General features: G+C 36.0%; 2 protein-coding genes across 3 annotated transcripts; one reads left to right on the forward strand and one right to left on the reverse strand.

Moving 5' to 3' along the window:
- Positions 1-257: 257 nt before the first annotated feature.
- Positions 258-1,815, forward strand: LOC131006836 (uncharacterized). Its single transcript, XM_057933999.1, has 2 exons — positions 258-1,126; positions 1,440-1,815. The coding sequence occupies exons 1-2, from the start codon at positions 950-952 to the stop codon at positions 1,617-1,619; spliced, it is 357 nt and encodes a 118-aa protein (XP_057789982.1). The 5' UTR covers positions 258-949; the 3' UTR covers positions 1,620-1,815.
- Positions 1,816-5,094: 3,279 nt separating this feature from the next.
- Positions 5,095-8,718, reverse strand: LOC131006835 (E3 ubiquitin-protein ligase DIS1-like). Of its 2 annotated transcripts, none has more exons than XM_057933998.1 (4): positions 8,356-8,718; positions 6,798-7,028; positions 5,843-6,229; positions 5,095-5,682 (listed from the first exon to the last, which is right to left on the reverse strand). In XM_057933998.1, the coding sequence occupies exons 2-4, from the start codon at positions 7,014-7,016 to the stop codon at positions 5,362-5,364; spliced, it is 927 nt and encodes a 308-aa protein (XP_057789981.1). In that variant the 5' UTR covers positions 7,017-7,028; positions 8,356-8,718; the 3' UTR covers positions 5,095-5,361. The 2 variants fall into 2 exon arrangements, with proteins under 2 accessions (XP_057789981.1, XP_057789980.1); XM_057933997.1 differs by lacking the exon at positions 8,356-8,718 and adding an exon at positions 7,498-8,284.
- Between the last annotated feature and the right edge of the window lie 15,288 nt (positions 8,719-24,006).

The following is a 24,006-nucleotide window of genomic DNA, read 5'->3' on the forward strand; positions in this document are numbered from 1 at the left end:
TGGCTTTTGAATTCTAAAAAGAACTAGCTGCCACAATGTGCAAAGACATTGGTTGGAAATTCTATTTTAATTGACTAATAAAAGCAATATCATCGATTCATCAAGAAAAGAAAAGATTATTGAGAATGAGATAAAAAGATTGTACTTAGAAACAATGTTTGCTGATCATCAGAATAGCTTGTGACAAATCATTTTTTGGGTCACCTATACAATTTCTCAAACAAAGAAAGGTAATTGGAGGGCAGAAGAAAGGAAAAATGTAAGCAAACTAGATCTTTTTTCAGAAGAAGAGCAGCACGAGTTCATTATAATGAACTGCTAAATGTGTAAACGAAACATAAAAATCATTAGAAGGAAAACTGAGAAGTCAATTATTACATATTTACAGCATAATGTCATCTGTGATTAACAGCAACATATCAAAGGACCAGCCAACAAACGTGCACTACACATTAATACTAGGAACTATAGAAATACACTCATAAAGCAATGCACCGCGCCAAACCGCTGCCTCAAGAATGTAGAATTCTCTTACAGAACTTTTGTCGAGCAGTTGGCGTTGATTAAAGAAACGAAATAGATGCAGCAGCGAACAGAGCAATAAATTTGATACAGAATGGAGTGGTGGCTGTGGGAAGAACGAAGGGGATAGAGGGAGGATATCCATCGGAAAGTTTCCTTCTTAAGAGATCTTCTTCAAGAAAAAAGATTTGATTTTTGGATTGAAGCCAAGCCGAGAAGCCGTGAATTGATTAACTCTAATTTATGTATTAAGTTAGAATACTATCAAAACTACGTAGTTTTAACAGTGGGACACCATTTGTGGGACAGAGGATCCGAACCGTTAAATAAAATGAATAATATTTGCCTTTTTACATGAAAAGCCTTTTTACGGACAACCCATTTTTATCCATTTATATTCTCTCTCTTATCTTTTTGACTAAAATCAATGGCAATGGCAGCATCTCAGACAAGATATCGCTCATCATTGCTGCCAAACAATGCCTTAGTGCCCAGAATTGGAGCTCACCTTCACCTTAAAACGGCGTCGTTGAGGGTATTACCGCTAGTCTTTGCGTCTTCCAAGCGCCAGAGCGCCGACGACAAGCCACCGGTTGTTTCGCAGGTATGCTATCAGAACAAAGCATGTAGAAATATAAAACACATTCTCTGGGGGAATTACTTTTAAAATTAGCTCAAATAGATAATATAAATTGAAATAACACATAAGAGAGCATAATATATGCTAATTTTTTGCTTATTACGATAAATTGAAATTTTAGTGATAAAAAAAATTATTTGAGCTAATTTGACTTGAAGATTGGAGAAATGTTAGTAATCGTGTATTTTATTTTACTAATCATGAAAAGTAACACAAATGGAGTAATATTTATGTTAATGTAGAATAGATTTCTAAGTAGCAAAGAGTATTTGAATAGGAAGACGTGAAGTATTTGGTGCAATTAGGAGGCGCGTCGGTGGCAGGTGCAGCGGCCATAAAATATGGAAGCATTATATTTCCGGAAATGACTCAACCCAATCTTGCACAGGCCTTGTTCATGATCTTCGCTCCTCTTGCTGTTGTTGTCTTCCTACTTTTCAAACAAAGCCGTGTTTAGCTTTGGGATGTTACCTCAACATTGTAATCTCAGATGAATTGAGTCAGTTTTTGATATTTCTTTTTTGACTCTCGGAGAGGAAGACCCACACCAAACATGCAAGAGCCAAAAAATTCATGTTTATGTGTGATGTATGCCGATCTATGTATGCAACTGATGAAACTAGTTTTATGGGAAGATTGAGAAAAATTGACCACAACACTTGAAACAAAACCAATAGAATCAAGGGTTAAATGCAAGTAATATCACGAATTTTACCTGAAATTCACTTTGCCCACAATCTTTAAAAAATTCATGTTTTATTACAAACTTTGACATTTATTCAATTTTTCCACCGTTTTGATTTCTGGCCATCGTAAATTGACAAATACTCCCTCAGTCCCATTACTTTCGGGCACATAAATTAAGAAATGCGTAATTAATAGATAAATTGGATTGGTGGAAACTATTTAAATATTAGATATAGAAAGAGAATATGTTACTAAAAAGAAATAAAACATTTATAATGGGAGAGGGGGAGTATTTAATATGACGTGAAAAAGTCATAATAAATTGAATATTAAATATGATTAAATATTGAATCATAAAATCATTAAGTTTGTTTCATGAAATAATATTCAATATGATTGATAGTTAAATCAAAAATTACGAAAAGGTCTTTAATTCGATGTAAAAATTATAAAAAATAAAATTAAAACGAATAAATTATGATCATTTAAAGTGCAAAATAATTTGTGTCTTTCATTTATCTTTAATGTTGAACATTACTATTTTTTAATTTTATTTTCATTTGTTGGTGAAAAAATAAGTAGATGTCATTTTTTTTATCATTTCAAAGAAATTTACATGATTGTTTAATTATAATTATTTTAAATTTAAATATTTTAAATTATGCTAGCTATTAATGCAATTAGGGAAAATAAAATTTGTATTCAATTTGTAATAAAAAAAATAATTATATCTTTAAAAAATAGAATTTAAAATATTATACTCCCTCCGTCCCACCGAGCTTAAGTCGTATTCATTTTCGAGCTGTCCCACCGAAATTGAGTCATTTTCTTTTTTGGCAAAAATTAGGCAACTAATTGCACCCCTTATTTTTCCTTAATCACTTCATTATTACCTTCTCTCTCATACTTTATCACTTTATTACATCATCTCTCCTACTTTATCACTTTATTAACTTCTCTCTCCTATTTTATCACTTTTATACTAAACACTTAAAATATTAATCTACAACTTCTCAATTCTCGTGCCCAACCTCAAGCTCGGCGGGACGGAGGGAGTAGTATATATTTATTTAATAAATTGTAAGAATTATTTGTTTATTTATATAAACATACTCGTTGTAATATTTTCTTTTTTATATTATTCGTATTTTTTTCTTGATTTTTAATTTTGAGCTGCTTAAATATGAACTTTTAATAATAATAATAATAATAATAATAATAATAATAATAATAATAATAATAATAATAATTTGGACTTTTAAGAGCCAACTTGTTATATTAAATGACGGCTATTAATTTTCTTATATTAATGGTTTAGCGTTATTTGCTCAAATGGCATTAACTTAAATTATTTGCTTTACAATTTATAAATTTAATTATTATATACATGTTTAATTATCATTAGACAATACTCATTAAATTTAATATTATGTTTATTAAGTTAATACTCTATTCGTCTCATTAGTAATGTCTTGGGAACAGTGTGGTTGCTCTGGGAAAGCAGGAATGGTAGTCGTTTTCAGGACAAGGCTTGGGATATTGATAGACTTGTCTTACAGATTAAGGGGAGACTTTGGAGTTGGAACGAGACTTACAAAATTGTGGAGTTAGGAATTCCTTTTACTTCTTGGTGTTCCAAAGACTTCAAACTTGTTTTGTTGTTTTGAGTGGCATTCCTGATGCCTTGATCCCTTTTCTTTCAATAAAAGTTTACTTTACTGATAAAAAAAAAAAGTAATGTCTACGTCCCACTAATAATATTTCATATATTTTTAGTAAAAATTAACCATTTAAAATATTGTTAGAGTATTGTATACTTTATTCTATATTTGTCATTTATATAGATTTGTTCGTTGATACCAAACGAGCTACTAGAAGTGATACCAAGTCTGTTGACGAATTTTCTTTGGATAAGCTCATATCTTGAGATTTTATTTCCTATTTTTGGGTGATTTTCGGAGGAAATCTTTGTGTATCTTTTGGATTGGCTTGCAAGTCTTTATAGAAGAGTTCTTATCATAGAAGGAAACTTTGGATTTCTCTCATATATAAATCGAAAGTTTCCTGGAGCTAGGGCTGGGGAATTTTCATGCATTCTTTCAAGCTATTATTGAGCGCTGCACTTTCAGTGAAAGAACGTTGTTGATCTCCTTCATAATTCAAGGTTCAGTTGTTTTGGCATTCATTCAAGTAGTTGGAGTGTGCTGCGTGGTTTTTGTGAATAAGAACATTATAGGTTGTTTTATGTTCTTGTTCCTTTTTACCTTACTTTTACGATTATTGCTAGCAAGGTATTTTCGATAATCTCCTTTGTGAGTTGGTGTTTGAGTTGTAAGGGAGTAAGTGCGTTCGTCGGGGTTCACACTTAGGAAGTTAGTGTTATCGAGCTTTCAACGTTTTACTAGTGTTGAGGTTTTGGGAAATTATAGAGGCATAGAAGGTTGAGTCGTTGTAAGTCCTGTTGTAATTTAATCTCTCATAGTGAATCGTTTTCCCTGGGCGAGGCCCCCCAGACGTAGGTGTTCTATCACCGAACTGGGTTTACCAATTTCGCGTGTCCATGATTATTACAGTTTCTGTTACTTGTTGAGTTACGGTATCACGCTTGGTTTTAACGTTGGTATCTGCAAGATATTATATGTGTATTTAGATAGGTGGTTGGTATTTTCAAATATTATTATCAATGGGTTGAGCTCACTTTATACACCAACTGACTAAAATAATTGTTAAATATCTTCCATCAACTCACTTTATATACTAACTACACTATTATTAATCTTTGTGCCTAAAAGTAGTGAGATATTACTAATGAGACTTAAAATAATTGTTAAATATCTTTCACTCATTAGACTAATGGAGTAATATTGTTATGATATAGTACTATTCTAAATCAAACACTAATATTTAAATTAATATATTTTTTTATTACCAATTAATTTAACTAATAAATATGATACTTTGATATTTTTATATAATTTAAAATCTTAAAAATAATATTCCCTCCGTCCCACTAAAATAACTTGTATTCCATTTTGATTTGTTCCAGTAAGTGGCCTATTTTCATAAATGAAATTTTTAACATTTAAATAAGAGTTGAGTCAATTTACATTTTCCTTAATGTTCGTGCTAAAAAATTAAGTCACTTCTAATGAAACGAATGTAGTAAAATATATCATGACCCATACATCGCACGACAAATAGTACTAGTTTGAAAAAATAGATAAGTTGTAGGGAACAATGTAAGATAGCAAAAAGGCGGGATAGTAAATTACTTAAAAGCCCATGTTTCCTTGCAGCAATGTTTTCCAAGCACAAAGATACAACATGAACAGCAGCAGCAGATTCATACAATCACTAATCAAGATCCTAACACATAACAGTGGATAACTAACCAGGATTCTTCAGCATGTAATTGATGCAAGGAGAGTTTGCCACCCAAAACACATGAACTGAAGATTCCGTTGTGCTAAACCTAATTCTACAACTACAAGCAGCGGTGAGCAAGGATCGCGTTACTGCTCCTTCCAGATCCTACCAGTGACCCGCAGCTTCAGTTCTTTCCTGTCTCCACCGGAGAAAAAGAGTGCCATGTTGCGTTGGATGATGAGCCCATCAAAACTATCACGAACCTTTCGGTGGCTGTCCCTGATGCTCCTAGGCACTCCCTGCCATATCATCTTCCTTCCATTGCCTCCAACTTCTAGACTATAGCTATAGTTTTTTGCCTCGTTGTCATCCCCCATGAACCGCAAAAATGCTATATAAACCGGCGCCATTCCAAGCTGAAACGCTTCAAAATGCAGACAGAAATACTGCCCAAAGCAACTGAAAACCTGAAAAATCAATAAAAGCAAACACATGAATTGCAGTAGTAAATTTTTCTTCCAAACAAGGCAAAGAAAGGAAGCATGTTCTGTGCTTTTTGCAGTTGGCTGACAAAGAACCATCACAAGTTGAGATATCAAAAGTACAGAGAGAGAAAATAGACTCTACCGTAAGCATCCATGTTGCATTCTCAACTTCATGTGGATTTGATTTGACATAGCGATGGTTGAAAGTACTACCGCTATGCATGTCTACTTTGTGATCATCTTTCAAATGGCTCACAAGAAATGGAATATCACCAATGACCGAGCACTCTGATCCGGCATAAGGACAATTGTAAGGTCTATAAGTGCACTGAGATTCGTGTTTAAGCTTGCTGTAGTAAGGATAGATGCCTATGCACCCAAAACTTTGATATTTACACGGAAGCTCGAGGGATGCAGCTACCTTCTCCAATGCCAAACAGCGGATATTACCAAGTTCATGCCTGCAAGTTGGACATCGGTTGTGCACCCTGGGTTTACAACCAGAACATAACGTGTGACCGTTGGAGCACTGTAGTGATAAAGACAAATGAATCAGATTTTAGTAGGAAAGAACCAAAGAAAGCAGAAAAGGGGCAAAGTAACAATTAAAAGTAAAAAGAAGCAGTGAAAAAATTCTTATAGTAGGCCACAACAGTACCATACAAAAACTCATTTCACACTAAAATATGGGACTGATATTATTCATAAAATATAAACCTCATGCATCAAAGCATAATACTTTCAGTAAATTCCTGTGTAGATAAGTTATTTTTTGAGAAGTAGTTCTCCGATTCCTCAAAGCCGTGTATTCCCATAAAACTTTTGTTACAGCCAATAATGAAATCTCAAATATTATGTGAAACAAAAATAAAATTCAGCCCCAATTAACTAAAACTAAACTTTACAGTCAAGCTCCCAAGATCTGGAGGAGAAAATCAATCCTTCAAAAAAATAATAAGCATGTAGCTCATGCTTCTGCATTGAAAACAGAAATAACCGACCCATTCGGACTAAACGAAAAGAAATTCCTATATGATATAAGAATAACCAGTTGAAGACTGCCCAACCTTGTAGTTTGCAAAACAAAATATTTGTACCTGACTAATTGGAGGGTACATAGCATTCAAGCAAACAGGACACTCCAGCAGGTCACGGACATTTGTCGAAATAGCCACATTAGGCTTTGAAGCACTTTCTGAGGTGTCATTGACATGCTCACCAATGTCCAATGTGTCTTCATTTTCAGGTGGATCAATGACCTCAGGTTTCATTCGCAAGTCATCATAGTAGGAATTTCCACTTGACATCGGAAGCATGTATGGTGGGCCCTGTTGCACATGAGACTTAAAGTTAACTAAACCAAAACATATAAATGGTTTGTAACAGACTACATAAGTGATAAGACGATGATATGAAGCAAACAAGAAAACAGAATGCAGTTCAACCTCAGAGCAACAACAAGCCTATTTTGCAACAAGAATCGGACACAACTGGATCAGAAATTTCTTCGATTAATTTCACTCACTATAAACAGGCTAAGCACAAACATAACATTACCATAAATTGCACTTTATTGCCATCTTAATAGATCACAGAGTTGGTCACAGATACAGCATAAAAACAAGAATAAAACATACATATTCCATCCAGCAAATAAAATGATGCATCGCATTAGTTTTAGGGTATGAACATAAAATTGCAGCAAAAAAATTCAGCAACTGCACAATATCATCTCTAAAAGGGTGGTAATCGCTGATTCAGAAAAGATGTCAAAACTTTTAAGGTTGACGCACTCACATCACATGCGTGAAGCATATGTACTAGATATTGTAATGCTCACAGAAACAATGTACACCACCCAGAAAACTCCATTATACAACTTTATAACACAGCTCAATTTATAGATGTCAGCAGCATTAACAAGATTAGAAATCTAGTAGACCTTCACGTTCCTTCAACACAAACCTGAAACTTAAAATAGAATCATGTTATAACCTTTGTGTTTGAATTAAGATGCTTATCCAATAATGGAAAATAATATATACACCAATTCACAACTCTTGTGATGTTGCTATAAATGACTATTTGGACTGACAGCAGAAAACTGGCAACAAAATCTTCTATTTGGAATCATAAAGTTTAGCACAATCCATGTCATTAGCTATTAATCTTACATTAAAAATAATTAATTGTTTTCCAATACTTTAACTTGAAATTCATCTTCCCCACAGGTAACCCAAGTACAGCAAAAAAATCATAACAATACTAGTTAACAGTAATAATAGATAACCAGTTATTTTTTTTTTCAACAATTTAAAGAGTTCGAATCAGACTAAATTTTGTACATTCAACAAAAACATAATCTTGAAATCTTTCTTTATAAAATTTAACATGGACGACATTAATATCTCAGAAATTTTACTCAGTAGCATGCAAAGATGAATCATCCAACACCAAATCACGCAGACTACAAAAGCAAAAGTAAATTGCAGATACAGAATATTCCACCACACTCGCCCTTTGCCAAAAAGGGGCGAATAAGGAAAAAGAAAAGGAAAATAAGACACTTAAAGACCCAGAATAAAAAGATCGAAACCCGTATGAAAGAAAGCTTGAGACTAAGATGTAAATACAAAAATTAAGACTATAAGTTACCTGGAGAAAACAATGGCGAGAACCTTGCAAATCAGAAAACCGTATGAAGAAAAGGGAGAGAAGAAGAAGAAAAAACCCTAGCAAGGGTACTGATTTATTCGGATTAGTAACTTATAATCCGGCAAAGTCAACCAACGATAATTTTTTGTGAGAATTCGACGAAATTGGTGAATATATCGAGAGAGGGAGAGGGAGAGAGAGGTGTGTAAGAGAAGTCTCTTGTCTTGGTCTAGTGCACGGAATGGATAGTGAAGCAATCAAGCAACAAATAAATTTGTAACCATAAAAAAAATGGAAACGAAAAGGAGAAGTAGAGAGAGAAACTGCAATTCAAATTAAAGCCGCGGAGAGAGAAAGAGGGGAGCGTGTGAGCAGACGGAAGCTGTCATAGAAAATGTTGGAAAGGGCTTTTTTTGTGCAAATTCTAAATGTGCAATAAGTCCTACTTGTCTTATTGGTGAAATTCAATACTTCAAAAGTTGAAAGTAAACATATCCTTCAATTTTCAGTGTTTTTCTCTTTCAGAAAAAATCGAATTTCGCTAGATTTTTTTACAATAAAAGGATTTCCCTTTTGACACAATTAATAAAAGAGTTGGTTATTCATCCGTCACGCGAAATTTGAGCAATATTCATCTTCCAATTCACAAATTATTACATGCGATCCATTGCATGATATGCGATGGGTTTAATCCGATTTGACCCGAATTCACGTTAGTATGTTATATAAAACAATTTTTAACAAATAAATACAAAAATAAAATTTGGTGTAATGGCAACAGTTAGCCACTATCCTTATTCCATGAGGTGGTACCTACATTTTTTTGCGATTTTGTTCTTTTTTATCTTTTTATTCTTTTTTTTTTCTTTTTTGCATTTTTTCGATTTTATTCTTTTTTTTGTTTTTACGTTTTTTTTCTTTTTATGTTTTTTAGTTTTTTTTTGTTTTTTTGCATATATATATATATATATATGTATATATATATATAGGGGTGGTCTAGAATAAAAACATTCTTAAGTGTATAAAATATAAACGATTCTTAACGTACGAATTTTATGTAGAACACGTATAAATTTATCCAACAGAGTTACGAATTGCGAAAAATAAATTTTTGTTACCTTTGGGATTCGAACTTAGGACCACGAATTCATTCAACATGGTTACGAATCAACTGTAGATCTTGATGATCTAAGGGGTGAAAATCATTTATATTTTATACACTTAAAAGTGTTTTTTTTTTAGCCCTCCCCTATATATATACTTAAAAGTGTTTTTACTGTAGTCCTCCCCTATATATATATATATATATATATATATATATATATATATATATATATATATATATATATATATATTTCTTTTCATTATTATTTTTTTTATCATTTCTTTTTACTGCTTTTCTGTTGCATTTTTTTTTATTCTACTATTTTTCTTTAGCATTTTTTTATATATTTCTCAATTTTTTTACTATTTTTTTGTATTTATCTTTTAATTTTTATTTTTTTAATATCTATTCTTTTTTTACTTTTTTATATTTATCTATTTATTTATGAGTTATTTCAAAGTAAATATTGTTATGATGAAAAGTAATTATCTTAATGAAGAAATTGATTTGGTGATTTGCTCGATGAAAATTAAATTGTGGAATTTTTATCAATTCTTTATTCAGTTTTACTGCTTCTTCTTTAATTTATTTGGTCAAGTCTTTTTTTTTAGGAAATATTTGGTCAAGTAATTATTATCATAATAAAAAGTATTATTGATTTGAACAAATGTAATGTTTTACACTTATCACATTTGTTATGATAATTGTTACTTTTATTTATGAGAACTTATACTTTTATTTATTTGGTCAAATAATTATTATTGTAATAAAAAGTAATTATTGTTGTCGTAAAAAGTAACCATTGATATGATGAAAGGTAATGTTTAGAAAATATTACATTTCTTCACTATAATGTTTATTTTTATTCATAAGAACATTTACTTTTAGTTATTTGTTCAAGTAATTATTTTTATAAGCAAAAGTAATTATTGATATAAAGAAAAGTAAAGTTATTTTTATGGGCTGGAACTTTTCTTAGCTATCTGGTTAAGTAATTATTGTCGTTGTAAAAAGTAGTTATTGTTATAAAGAAATGTAATGTTTTGAAACATTACATTTGTGGGAACAAATATATACCTTATCCTAATCAAAAGTAAATATTCTAATTAGGATTCATGATTTAGTATTCAGGGTCTAGTGTTCAGGTTTTTAGGGTTTAGTGTTCATGGTTTAGGGTTTAGTTTTTAGGGTTTAGAGTTTAGAAAATATAATACTTTATATTGAATGAAAGCTAAATATTATATTAACATAAGTATACATTTGTGCTAACACAAATGTATATTTTATACTTATTAAAAGTAAATATTCCTATTAAAATTTAGGATTTAGTGTTTAGGGTTTAGGGTTTAGGGTTTATAAATATTTTATATTGAATGAACGTAAATACTTATATTAACATAAGTCTACATTTGTGCTAACAAATGTATATTTTATACTTATATTAACATAAGTATACATTTGTGCGAACAAATGTATATCTTTTGCTTATTAAAAGTAAATATTCCTATTACGGTTCAAGAATTAATGTTCGGGGTTTAGGGTTTAATTTTCAAGTTTTAGGATTTAGTTTATATAATACTACTTTATATTGAATGAAGGTAAATACATAAGTATATATTTGTGCTAACAAATGTACATTTTATACTTATTAAATGTAACTATAATCTTAATAAAGAAAATAATTATTCATATGAAGAAATGTAATAGTTCAAAATTATTATTTTTTTCACGAAAATTGTTATTTTTACTCACGAAAACTTATAATTTTAATTATTTGGTTAAGTAATTATAGTTGTAAGAAAAAATAACCTTTGACATGGAAAAAAGGTAATATTAAGAAAGAATAAAAAAAGTAGAAAAAAGTTTTTTTAAAAAAAGTGTTGAAAATAATAATTAAACAAAAAAGAGAAGAAAATAAAGGAGCTAACAAAAAGAAAAAAAAAGTAAAAAAAAAAAACAAAAAAATTGAAACAAAAAAAACTAAAAACAAGCAACAAAAAGAAAAAACAAAAAAGCAAAGAAAAAAAGGAACAAAAAATAAGCATAACAAAACGTAAAAGGAAAAAAAAAAGTGGGCAAAGGAAGTTTTGAACTTTGACCTTTGAGATAAAGAAGGCACACCTCAAACCATTGCACCACACAATATTTTTGATTTTATTTGGCAAAATTTGTAATATAAATGTTTTATGCGGATCGGGTTGGATCCGACCCGTCGCATACTATGTGTTGGTCGCACACAAGACCAACTGTTTCGAATTATCACGCAAAGCTTGAGCACTTTCCTTATATGGCAAAAAAAAATCCCTTTTTTTTTCAGCTTTCTACTTTTTCACCTACTATACTTAATTTATAAAATATTGCTCATTGAGCACTACTGTTGATCTTGCACCATGTCAATGCTCACAAACTCACATTGGTTTCTGGTTTGGTTTCCCATGCCGATTTTCAAATTAATAATACCACCAATATTTTTTTTAGAAACCACCTTTTTACAGTATTCCTGTTTTTATGAAAGGCACCTAGTACCTAGAATACCTACTCCCTAGAAAAGTTATTGCTGTGTTTTTATCTTCTTCGGCACTCTTTGTCTTGAATTTGAAATTCTGTAATATCTTCACCATCGCTAGTAGCCGGTTTATAAATTCTAGCACTTTTTGTGTTGATTTTCATATTGCGTCATTTGTTGACCATCGACATTTCCCAGTTCATATGCGGCATTTTGGTTGTTGAGATTACTTGAAGAGACCAAGGTAAGTTTAAACTAGCGGAATGATTTTTTGTGATTTTGAAAAGCCATTTTGGATATCATTATTATGTAAGTTCATCCCATTTTGTGGTTTTTTTTTCTTTTAAATATGTTCTAGATTACTTTCTGTACAATGTAAGATGATGCACTGGCAAAATTTGTATAGTGGTTCATAGTAAAATTTGTAATGAAATTTTTTTGTTGTTGTACTTATTTTAATGAAAAAGGTTACGCATTCATGCATTCATATAATCAGAATACGAGAACATACTAACACAAATAGCATATTAGTTATTTAATAATTAACGATAGCTAGAAAATGAAGAGCTATTTTTGATAGATTAGTCGATTTATAGAGGAAGAAGTTTAATTTTTATGTGGAACATGTATATTTAAGTGGGCGTCAGAATAAATATTAAACTGAGTTTATGATTGAGGTACCATATTTTTTTGACAATTACAATTTTTCCGTTGTTTACATGCCCAAAAGTGTTGTGATTATTTTTTTGTAATGTAACTTTATTTTTTGATTTGATTGCAGAAAATTTGTTCGGTGAATGTTGGGGAGATGGAATTTGACTTGAATTTATCCCATGAAAGTGATGATTGTGCCGATACATTTAGTGGCAATGAAAATGTTGGTGATTTTGGTCATATGTATTCTAGAGCTGATGTTAGGTCCAGAGGGTCTCGAATAGGTGTATGGGGGGGGGGGGAAATACACCTATGGGCTATTTTCTTCTCCTCTAAAAATAGAGGGATCTCAAAATAGAGATCAAAACGAAACTTTACACGCAAACTATGACACCTGTTGACTGAAAACAGTTTTGACCGAACAGGATTGACGACTGATACTGAAAACTCTTCAGTAAGGAGTTATCAGTTAAGTTGCTAGAACTTAACTGATGCACGTAAGGGCTTCAGTCGAGTTTGCTAAAACAGAGATGATATAAATCTTCCTGACTATCAGATGATAGATCAGTCAGACTGATATCACACGCAGCGGAAATAACTTTGTTTCGTAATAGCCTCGGTTGAGCACGTTGTTAGTCTTAGGTTTCTCTTTGCAGTTATTCAGTATTCAGTTTATCAAAGATAAGAACACAAGTAAGTATGTAAAGACTGAAAACTGTAAATAACACAAAGACTTTTACATGGTTCGGAAAACACTTTCCTACATTCACGGTCGGTTGATCAGACCAACAATCCACTCCGCAAGTGCTTAACTGGTGCACTGCAAATCGAACCGTGTGCTTGCCGGGTGCATACAACCGTTTCACTGAAGAGTCCACTCTTCAGTACCCACACTTCACTCGTGTCGGATTTCTCACTCCTAGCACGACCTTGCACTAGGATCTCACAGAGTCAGAGTACCTTCCTGAACTCCTTTTTCACTCAAACACTCGATTTCTTTCTCTCGAAAGGAGGTTTGATAAACTTTCCAACTAGACTTCAAAGAACAAGTTCTTTGGAGCAAGTTTTGACCTGGGCTTCTGGGTAAACAGATATATGCCTAAGGTCTAAGAGAATGTGTGTAATCAGCAGTGACTGATTTTGGCTTTGGAATTCTCTTCTTCGATTCAAGCTTTGGGTAGTTTAAGCTTTGGGCTGAGTAGCAATTTTGGCAGAGCTTCAGCTTATGTTGTTGAATCGGTGAAGATTGAAGTTGATCCTCGAGCGCTACTTATAGCAGAGATCCTGAATAGATCCGTTGGCGAAGAACGTCTTCAAGATTTCTTTCGTTGGAGAGCTTTTTAAATTTGGGCTTAGGCTTCAATCTTCGAGGTTCCTTGTTTGGTGGGAACGGCTATCTTGATGAACGGGAGATGCGACATCTCTGATAAAGTAGCCACCAAATAGGAATGACCTCTGCAGAGAGGGATGATCCTGAGATCTCTGCATTTTTAATGCGGCTGTACTATGTGAGCACGTGGCTTCCTTTGAACGTTGGAAGTTCAGTCCGAGGAAGAATGTTTAACTGATACTTGACTTTAGTATCAGTCCGCTGAGTCCACGGAGCACGCATTAGGTAATCAATTCCAAACTGATTCTTCAACTGATACTTCAGTTGGTAACTTCAGTCTTCAGTCCTTCGCTCTTCAGTCTTCAGAACCGCAACCTAAACTAGAAACGAACTCTAACACTTGAGTTCAAAACAGTTCTAGTCTATTACAAATAAAACCTAAGGATTTTGGTATCATCAAAACAAGACATGATATTCCATGGGGTTCCGAACAATTTTCCTTTTTTTGATGATGCCAAAACCTTACAACAGTTCTAAGCAAAACCAAGACTGAACTCATAGCACAAGTTCTAAAACAGGGTGAATACAGTTCCCCCTTAACAATATAACCTAATAACTTGTACTTAAAGTTAAGAACGAAACAGTCCTAAAACAGAACAAGGAGAAAACATGAAAACATTAATCAGATCCTGGACAAAAAGTTATTGTCATCAGGTTGAGATCAATAGAAGTTCTTTTTATTTAAAAACGTAAGACTGATAAGCCGTCAGTCGAATTTACAGAGCAAAAAGAAACCTTCTTAAGAAAACAAATGACTATGGTCTCTGTCCGTACAGGTTGAAAACAGCATTCTTGATCTTTTTGAGAGCCTCTGAATGAACATGAGTAGGTACCTTCCAGATTTTGCAGATGCTTTCGACTTCTCTTTTGATGCAATCTCTGTTCACGCCGTTTCTGGTTCTTGGAGGGCAGACAGTCCTCAACAACGTATTTGCAGTTGAAATCTTAGCAATTCTCTGAGCATTCTGCATTCTCTCAACCATTGCTCTTTCAAGCAGATTAACAAGGAAGTATTTCCAGGCTTCTATTTGAAATTCTCTGCTCCTGTCGAGGTTTGCGAAGACAACCCATTTGGTGTAGCGTTCCTTCAGCTTTTCCCACTATTCATTCATCTGGATGGGTATCCAACTGTCTTGTCGTTCACATCTATCCAGGTGAGATGTCAAGAGGCCTTCACTGATGTATTGTGTAATCCTTTGTTGATCTTGCAGCCTATCTTAAAAGGGTTGTTTGATTTCTTCGCCCATGGAGAGAGCTTTCTTGGCCTTCGGCTCTGAGGATGAGCTTTCTTCTCTTGATCGCTTCCTGTTGACGTCTCGTTTGGCAGAGAGGGCCTGTGAAGCACCGGAGAAAATGGCTTGAGCTCTGGCAAAGTCTTGTGCCAGTTCTTTAGGTAAGAAAGATTCCAAATACTCTTCCCCCTTTTTGGCATCATTAGGAGGGAGTCGGTTTTTGAGCTCTTGAAGATCGTCAAACATCTTCTGAAGGAGGGCAGAGTCAGGGGACTCTCGGGGACGTTGAAGTTGTTGTTCAACTGCGGCAAGGCGACCCAGAACAGGACGCATCTCTTCTGCCACAAGCATCTTGGCGTCAGTTGAAAGCACGAAATCCTTCAGAAATTTAAGCCGCAGTTTGTCGAATTGAGTTTGGAACGACTGAAGTTGCAGCTTTGTCTTGATCTCTGTTTCAAGTAAATAAGTATGCAGGTCATTATGATCCTTCCTGATTTTGGGAAGGCCTTTGGTCGGATCAATCATCTCCTTCTTAAAATTGATAAGATCTATTTCATCATTCTTTAAAGCAATCTTAAGATCATTGATCAATTTGGCATGATGAATCATGTCATCAGTCACCTGTTTTTCAACATCTTGGAGCTTCTTCACAAACTTGGCTCCGTAGATATTCTGACGATCGAGTTCATGCTGGAGCGACTCGATTTCATACTGTTGGTTGGAGATATGCTCGAGCAGGATAGGAACTGGATCTGTTGTACCTTTAGGAATCAGAAACTGAGTCTTAAGCAGTCTTTTGCTGTTCCAGACTGTGAGGAGCTCATCAGTTTCTTCGTCAAAATCAAATAGAACAGGTCCAGTTGGTCGTGGAAGTTCAACATGTTCTATCGGAGTTTCTGAATCGGCAGGAGCTTGCTGATCGGTAAAGGGAGTTTCTGAGGTGGAGGCCTCGGCAATGTTCAGAGGAGCAGAACACTTAGCTTGTTCTTCAGTAGGCAGTTGAGTGCTTTCCCGTTCTTGACTGACATTGAGGCTCTCTAAAGGAGTGGGCTCATCAGTGTTGAAGAGGGGTGGTGAAGATGGTTGAGGAGTCTCTGTAATGTCCTCGACCTGACCTTCAGGGGAAGATAGATCAGCGTTGCTAGCTGATTTCATCTCTACTGTAGGCGATGAGCAGAAAGGTGCATCTACGTCAATGACACCAATTTGGTTATCTTCAACTGTGGTTCGCAGAATAGTTGAGGTCTCAAAATCCACCTGACCGATTGGATCAGTCATCAGTTGTTCAGAAGAAGCAAAGTCAGCTGCAAATTTCGCTTGAGGAGCAGTCTTCTATGCAGGTGCTTCTTGGGGAAGGATCTCAGGAGAGGGATCCTGACGATGTGGCGATGTTATGAGTAAATCAGCTACAGTTTCAGTGATTGTAGGCTCTTCAGAACCTTTGGATGTGCCAGCATCGTTGTTGAATGAAGTTGGATGCCTGGAATGATCGAAGGAGTCCAGATAATCCATGGCAAATCTATCAAATCCATAGATTACATCCCATACTCTCGTGATTTGAAAGAGGCTGACCAATGATGCCTCTTCAATTTCAAACGAGTTCTCAGCCTCTGAGTTTTGAAGGCTGTTGACCTGAGGGCAGGGTGCCGTTTTCAGGAAAGTATAAGTGAGAAGTCTATGAAGATTTTGATAGACTTCTAGAGATGCATCAAAATCACCAAAGAGATGTTGGAGGTGATTTGTTGCGTCTTGTTGAGCTTCGGACTGCAGTTCAGTGAGTGCTTGAGTTTTCTCAGACAAACCAGTAGGAGCTGGTTCAGGGAGAACTTCTAAGACCGCTTTGCCTTTGGATTTCGGAGAAATAGGCTTTCTGGAGGCAATTTTTGGCTTTGATTTGGAGATTTTCTTGGATGTCTTTTGGGGGCGGGTGGAACGGGAACGACGGGGCACATTTGTGTGTATAGAGGGATTTGAAGTGGGAGATTCAGGGACATCTGATGCAGAAGACTGAGGGGAGGAGATAAGGATTACCTTTGATTTAGGAGTAGGTTTGGGTCCTCCTTTTGCAACTTTGAAAAGTCGCAGACTGTCCGTGAATGTAATCATCTCCGGCCAGTACAATTTGTTGTGATGTTGTGTTCAATGAATGATGATCTGGGACACCTTGTTCCCTTGTCGAACCATCGTTGCTGGCCTTGTGTTGTGTGCCTCGTTGTAGAGAAGGTTCAGATAAGCTTCTTCCCAGTTGATGGCTTCATCCTTCAGAAGGGCTGCCATCACATTCTTTTGTGGTTGCGATGCTTTGTCAGGGGTTCCTGTTGCCCCTATCCAACATTTCTGGATGATTTTGCCCAGCATCGCGAATTCGGGCTTGAGGTGAGAGAGAGTGAGAGTTCCCTCTGATGTTTCAGTCTGTGTCTTTAATGCACACTTAAGAACTTCATTTGTTGCTCCATCTGACAGGCTTGAAAAGGAAATTCCACTGTTCGGTAGCACGAACAGTTTTCTGACAATTTCAGAGACGTTAAGAGCCTCTTTCTGTCCCGTGGTGAAGTCTGGTGTGTTGAACACGCTGATTTTGGAGATGAGTTCTCCGGCACTGTTGAATTTGAGATTTTGATAGAATTCTCTGACTGCATCTGAGAGAAGGTATTTCGCCTCCTTGGTGACGAATTCCGTCCATTGGTGTCGATTAAGGATTTGTGAAACTCTAGCATATTCTGGCTTCCTTTTGAATGAGTCGATGTCCACCGATTGTTCGTATCTAATCTCTTTCTTTATTGGGGCTTCCTCCTTGTTGTTGTTCTTCTTTGTGTTGGTTCTAGCCATTTCTGATGCGTGAACTGAAAAGAAAAAAAGTTTGTGCAGAGCAATCTCACAGTAGGATGCTGTGGATTCAGGAGTTAGAAGAATGCAGCAGATATGGTGAAAGTGATGAAGGAGATAATGAAGAACGTGAGTAGTGGAGACAGTGTGCAGAACGTGATGCAGTGTGATCGTGGATGATGGACTGTTACTAGGGCAACTGAAAAGACATGGGCGGTTTGAATTCTGCGCGCCAAGTTGAATTTAATGAAATTTGACGTCCGTAATAAATGCTCGTCAGAGGAGAACCTCAAAAAGAGATTCAAAATAATGAGGAATATTTGATGCAATCTCTTATTGAAAATAGGCGGCGTACCCCGGATATGCACTGATTTGAAAAGAAAAGTCCAAAAAGAGTTTTCAGAAATAAAAGTCCTAAAAGTAAAATTCAGTCACCAGTCAATCATTCTTACGCACAGGCCCTATTATCTTTATCAGCCAAGGTAAAAGCCAATTTATGCAAGTTCCCTACAATCAGTTAGGAAAACAGTCAATAGCTGATAATCACTCAAACAGAGTTCCCCCTAAATTTGATAATCCATTATCAACAAAGCAGTAAAGCCAAAAAAAAAAATTGAGTATAAGCAAAAATCAGACAGTTTGGAATTCATCAACAGTTGCAAAATGCATGGAAATACAGAGCAGGAGGAATTTGACAGAACTGTCTAGGAACATCATTTAGATAAGAAGTTTAAATCAGTTGACATTCATTGACCTTCCTTTGTCACTAGTTGATGCGGAGCTTCTTGCTTTGTCTCTTCGGAGAACTTTCAGTTGGTCCTTCAACTTGTTTCCCTTTTCCCTTCCTGTCTTCTTCTTGCTTGTCTTTGTGATGAGATTCAGGTACAGCGCTGGACTCGGTTTGAATTCCCAGCTGCTGTTGAAGATGCGTGACAGTTGATTCGAGGAAGGCCAGTTTGACTTTGAGCTCATACGTCGCCTCTTCCTGAATGATCAGCCTTTCATATAACATTTCAATTTCTTCTTCAGTGAAAGGCCTTGTAGATCTTTGATCTTTGTCAGTTGAGTCGTCATTTCTTGCGTCGGAGGGAGCAGTCTGTTGCGGTGGAGACTCATGGTGGGTTTCAGTACCCTCAATGTCATCTTCTTTGAGAAGACCTTTGAAAATCAGGTACTGTTTGAAATTGGGCGACCAGTCGTGGATTGCATCCCAGAGATTAGTGACTTTGAATTTCTCTAAGACACTGCTCTCTAGAGCATCCATTTTCTCATTATTGAGAACTCTATCAATCTCCTGAAATTGAGACTTGGGCATCGTCTTGACAAAGATGAGGAAGAAGTAATTGATGAGGTCCTGAAACTCTTCAGGATTCTGGGTTGCCATGAGTGCGAAAAATGTGGTTGTGACACAATGTTGAACCAGAAGTGTCACGTAGTTACTGAGAAGAGCGATAGGAGTTACAGAGGATGAGGATGCAACATTGATATCAGCAGTCTCTGCGAACTTCACTTTCTTGTTGAACCCTTCAATACAGTATTGGAAGAATCCTTTGAGATGAGGAACATTTTCCTCTGAATGATCTCTATTCTTGTTGGCTGCTTGTAACTCTTTTGACTGTCATTCCTCTTGGCGTTGTGGAGGAACAAAAGATGGCTGTTGTTGAGGAGTTTCAGCGTCTGAAAACTGCACAAAGCTGCACTTCCTCTGAGGCTTTTTGTGCAGTTTCTTCAGGATCCTCATTAAGAGACTTTTTAGGAGAGTCAAGCAAGATCTTGACTGGAGATGAAGAACTGTCAAGGTTCTTCTTGATTGAACCTCAAGTTCTGTAGTGTGGCTCAACAGTGGAGAAAGGGGTTTCACTCATCAGACTGGTTGTCCATTTGGTTGAGCTCTTTTGTCCTTCAAAAAGATATATGGTAGAAGACACTTGAGTGGTGTTCTTCCAGAAGCATCGAATTCCTTTCACACTGTGAAGGATCAGAGATGAAACTCTCGTTCCTTGATTAAGATGCTTGGTAGAATGAGATTCCTTCTTTTCTTCATCAAGAATTTGAAGATAGGCCATTTTCCAGTTGAATGGGTCTTCTTGCAGCAAAGCAATCAACACCAGTTTGTGTGGTCTTGAGAGATGACCAGGGGATCCAAGAATTCCAAACCAGCATCTCTTGATCATTTTGGCGATTGGTCTGAGATGAGGATGTAGTCTAGACATGCTCAAGACATTTATGATATTGAGGTCGACAGGTGCGTCACTTATCAATGTATCTCTCTTGAGATTGGTGGCTTCATTATCGACAAAGACTGGAGCTGGACCTTCCGTAGGAAGATTGAACAGTTCTCTTGCCGCTTGAGAAACGTTGATGGAGACCTTTGTCGATTCTGAGAAATCTTCGTTGGTGAAGACATGAATTTCTGTCGTGAAGTCACCAGTCGGCTTATCAGTTTCGATATTATCGTAGAATTCTCTGATGATTGGCTTGTCGAGAAGGAACTCTGGTGCGCTTTGAAGGAAATTGGTCCATCCATGACGTTCCAAGATTTCGTTGATCTTGTCAAACTCAGCAAGATTCTGTAGCATCTCAGATGTTACTAAGGACTCGTAACATACTGTTTGTTGAGAGACGGATTTTGTGGTTTTCGCCATTTGGAAATTTTAGAGAAGAGTTTCTGCAAGAATCTTGAAGAAAATCTCACAGAGATTGAACTGTGGATTAAGTGGTGAGAAATCGAGAGGAAACACAATTGTGAAATGAAGTGAATGATTTCTCTGAGATTGAGCAAATCTTATGCAGAAGATGAAACGATGTTGAAGAGAATTTTGGAGGAACGTGCAAGAGGCGGTTTCAATAAACTTTTGAAATCCGAGCAAATGAAAACGTGGCACATGGATCAATCCGCTTGTTAGTAAAAAGGGAGGAACGTGTGATCGTGTGACAACCACAATTAAATGGAATTTCTTTGTGTCTTTTAACAAGAAATGGAGAAAGTATATTTAATGACACATCAGCCTATGACAAATACATCAGTCGAAATAAGTAAGAAAACTCAGTCATTATCTCAAGTAAGTTTGTTTGAGAGAAGCTTACACAGTGACTAGCACTAGATTAGTCATTGACTGTAGTGGAAGTTCCTCCTTAAATGGATGACTGATTCTCCTTCAGTTGTACACCTGTCGACTGTTGTTGCACGTTCTTCTCCAGTTTCGTCATTCTTTTGATCTGATGTGTTTCTTCATGAATCACTTCTTCAAATACTTCTGACGTCCTTTTGAATTCTGTCTCTGTTTCTTCAAGACGTGCCAGAAGTTCTTGTCTCTGAGACTGAAGCAGTTTCAGCCTGTTGATCAGTCTGCGCTCTTGAACATTCCTTCTATCAGCTTCGTCTTCGTCTGATATGTAACGCATGATGATCCTTCGAGCGTCTAGCACATGATCGATCTATCTGATGATCTGTCTGTGCTCCCTAAGGAGATTTTCAAATCTCATTCTTAGGTTTTGATACTCTTGTCGAAGTTGATCATATCTGTTCGTTCATTCTGACTGTGAGTGGGTTGGACTCTGATTTTCTTCTGGGAAGATGAGTTTAACGTCGTGGTCAGAATCCAATGTCCCAATCTCAAGTCCGTTGACTCCTCGAAAGTATGTATGGACATAATCGCTGGAGGAGTCTTTCTTGATCCTGTTCATGAAAAGAGAAGGAGAAATACACAGGGAACAAGAAGGAAACACCGAACATGCAGTCTCAAGATGAATCTTGAGAGAAGATTTTGATCAAAGACAAATTACCCTCAGTAGGATCTAGTTCAGTTAGAACCTAGTCAGAAATAGATTGTTCTTGCGAACAACCTGCTCTTATACCAATTGTTAGGTCCGGAGGGTCTCGAATAGGTGTATGGGGGGGGGAAATACACCTATGGGCTATTTTCTTCTCCTCTAAAAACAGAGGGATCTCAAGATAGAGATCAAAATGAAACTTTACACGCAAACTATGACACCTGTTGACTGAAAATAGTTTTGACCGAACAAGATTGACGACTGATACTGAAAACTCTTCAGTAAGGAGTTATCAGTTAAGTTGCTAGAACTTAATTGATGCATGTAAGGGCTTCAGTCGAGTTTGCTAAAACAGAGATGATATAAATCTTTCTGACTATCAGAGGATAGATCAGTCAGACTGATATCACACGCAGCGAAAATAACTTTGTTTCCTAATAGCCTCGGTTGAGCACGTTGTTAGTCTTAGGTTTCTCTTTGCAGTTATTCAGTATTCAGTTTATCAAAGATAAGAACACAAGTAAGTATGTAAAGACTGAAAGCTGTAAATAACACAAAGACTTTTACGTGGTTCGGAAAATACTTTCCTACATCCACGGTCGGTTGATCAGATCAACAATCCACTCCGCAAGTGCTTAACTGGTGCACTGCAAACTGAACCGTGTGCTTACCGGGTGCACACAACCGTTTCACTGAAGAGTCCACTATTCAATACCCACACTTCACTCGTGTCGGATTTCTCACTCCTAGCACGACCTTGCACTAGGATCTCACGGAGTCAGAGTACCTTCCTGAACTCCTTTTTCACTCAAACACTCGATTTCTTTCTCTCGAAAGGAGGTTTGAAAAACTTGCCAACTAGACTTCAAAGAACAAGTTCTTTGGAGCAAGTTTTGACCTGGGCTTCTGGGTAAACAGATATATGCCTAAGGTCTAAGAGAATGTGTGTAATCAGTAGTGACTGATTTTGGCTTTGGAATTCTCTTCTGCGATTCAAGCTTTGGGGAGTTTAAGCTTTGGACTGAGTAGCAATTTTGGCAGAGCTTCAGCTTATGTTGTTGAATCGGTGAAGATTGAAGTTGATCCTCGAGCGCTACTTATAGCAGAGATCTTGAATAGGTCCGTTGGCGGAGAACGTCTTCAAGATTTCTTTCGTTTGAGAGCTTTTTGAATTTGGGCTGAGACTTCAATCTTCGAGGTTCCTTGTTTGGTGGGAACGACTATCTTGATGAACTGGAGATGCGACGTCTCTGATAAAGTAGCCACCAAATAGGAATGACCTCTGCAGAGATGGATGATATTGAGATCTCTGCATTTTTAATGCGGTTGTACTATGTGAGCACGTGGCTTTCTTTGAACGTCAGGAATAATGTTTAACTGATACTTGACTTTAGTATCAGTCCGCTGAGTCCACGGAGTACGCATTAAGTAATCAGTTCCAAACTGATTCTTCAGTTGGTAACTTCAGTCTTCAGTCTTCAGTCCTTCGTTCTTCAGTCTTCAGTCTTCAGAACCGCAACCTAAACTAGAAACGAACTCTAACACTTGAGTTCAAAACAGTTCTAGTCTATTACAAATAAAACCTAAGGGGTATCATCAAAACAAGACATGATATTCCATGGGGTTTCCAACAGCTGAGACTGAGGAATCCACTGTTAGAAATTTCGAAGAAAGTGTAGAATGGGATAGTAGTATCAATGGCAACGGAGATGAAGCTATTGGTGAAGATGTTGGGGCAGTTAGTTGTAAGGAGAACATAGTGACATTACTTGAAGTGGAAGCTAAGATTAATGTTGGATGTGCTATTGACACCTTAGAGGAAGTATTTGTGTTATATTCGACATATGCACGGATGATTGGTTTTTCTGTTAGGATTGGAATGCAAGGCTATTTCAATGACCAAAAGAACGTATCTTCGAAGGTTTATCATTGTTCGTGCGAAGGACGATCTGATAACAAGGCCTCAAATGGTAGATTAGACGCATTCAAAAAGCACAGTTACAGGTGCAACTGCAAAGCCAAGCTATGTGTTAGCCGGACAGATGTTGAATCTCCATGGGTGGTTACTTTGTTCTCGAAAGAGCACAACCATGAACTTGTCCATCCGATGTTGAATCTCCATGGGTGGCTTCAAAACCTCTTATTTAGGGATAGTAGATGCCTC

Source organism: Salvia miltiorrhiza, chromosome 1, assembly GCF_028751815.1.
Source record: "Salvia miltiorrhiza cultivar Shanhuang (shh) chromosome 1, IMPLAD_Smil_shh, whole genome shotgun sequence".
Classification (NCBI taxonomy): domain Eukaryota; kingdom Viridiplantae; phylum Streptophyta; class Magnoliopsida; order Lamiales; family Lamiaceae; genus Salvia; species Salvia miltiorrhiza.

Coding starts and splice junctions, on each gene's coding strand:
- LOC131006836 (XM_057933999.1), top strand. CDS start 950: ATGGCAATGGCAGCATCTCAGACAAGATATCGCTCATCATTGCTGCCA. Junction 1,127..1,439: donor AGCCACCGGTTGTTTCGCAG/GTATGCTATCAG, acceptor GTATTTGAATAG/GAAGACGTGAAGTATTTGGT.
- LOC131006835 (XM_057933997.1), bottom strand. Junction 6,230..6,797: donor TGTACCCTCCAATTAGTCAG/GTACAAATATTT, acceptor TTATCACTACAG/TGCTCCAACGGTCACACGTT. Junction 5,683..5,842: donor ATGCAACATGGATGCTTACG/GTAGAGTCTATT, acceptor TTGATTTTTCAG/GTTTTCAGTTGCTTTGGGCA.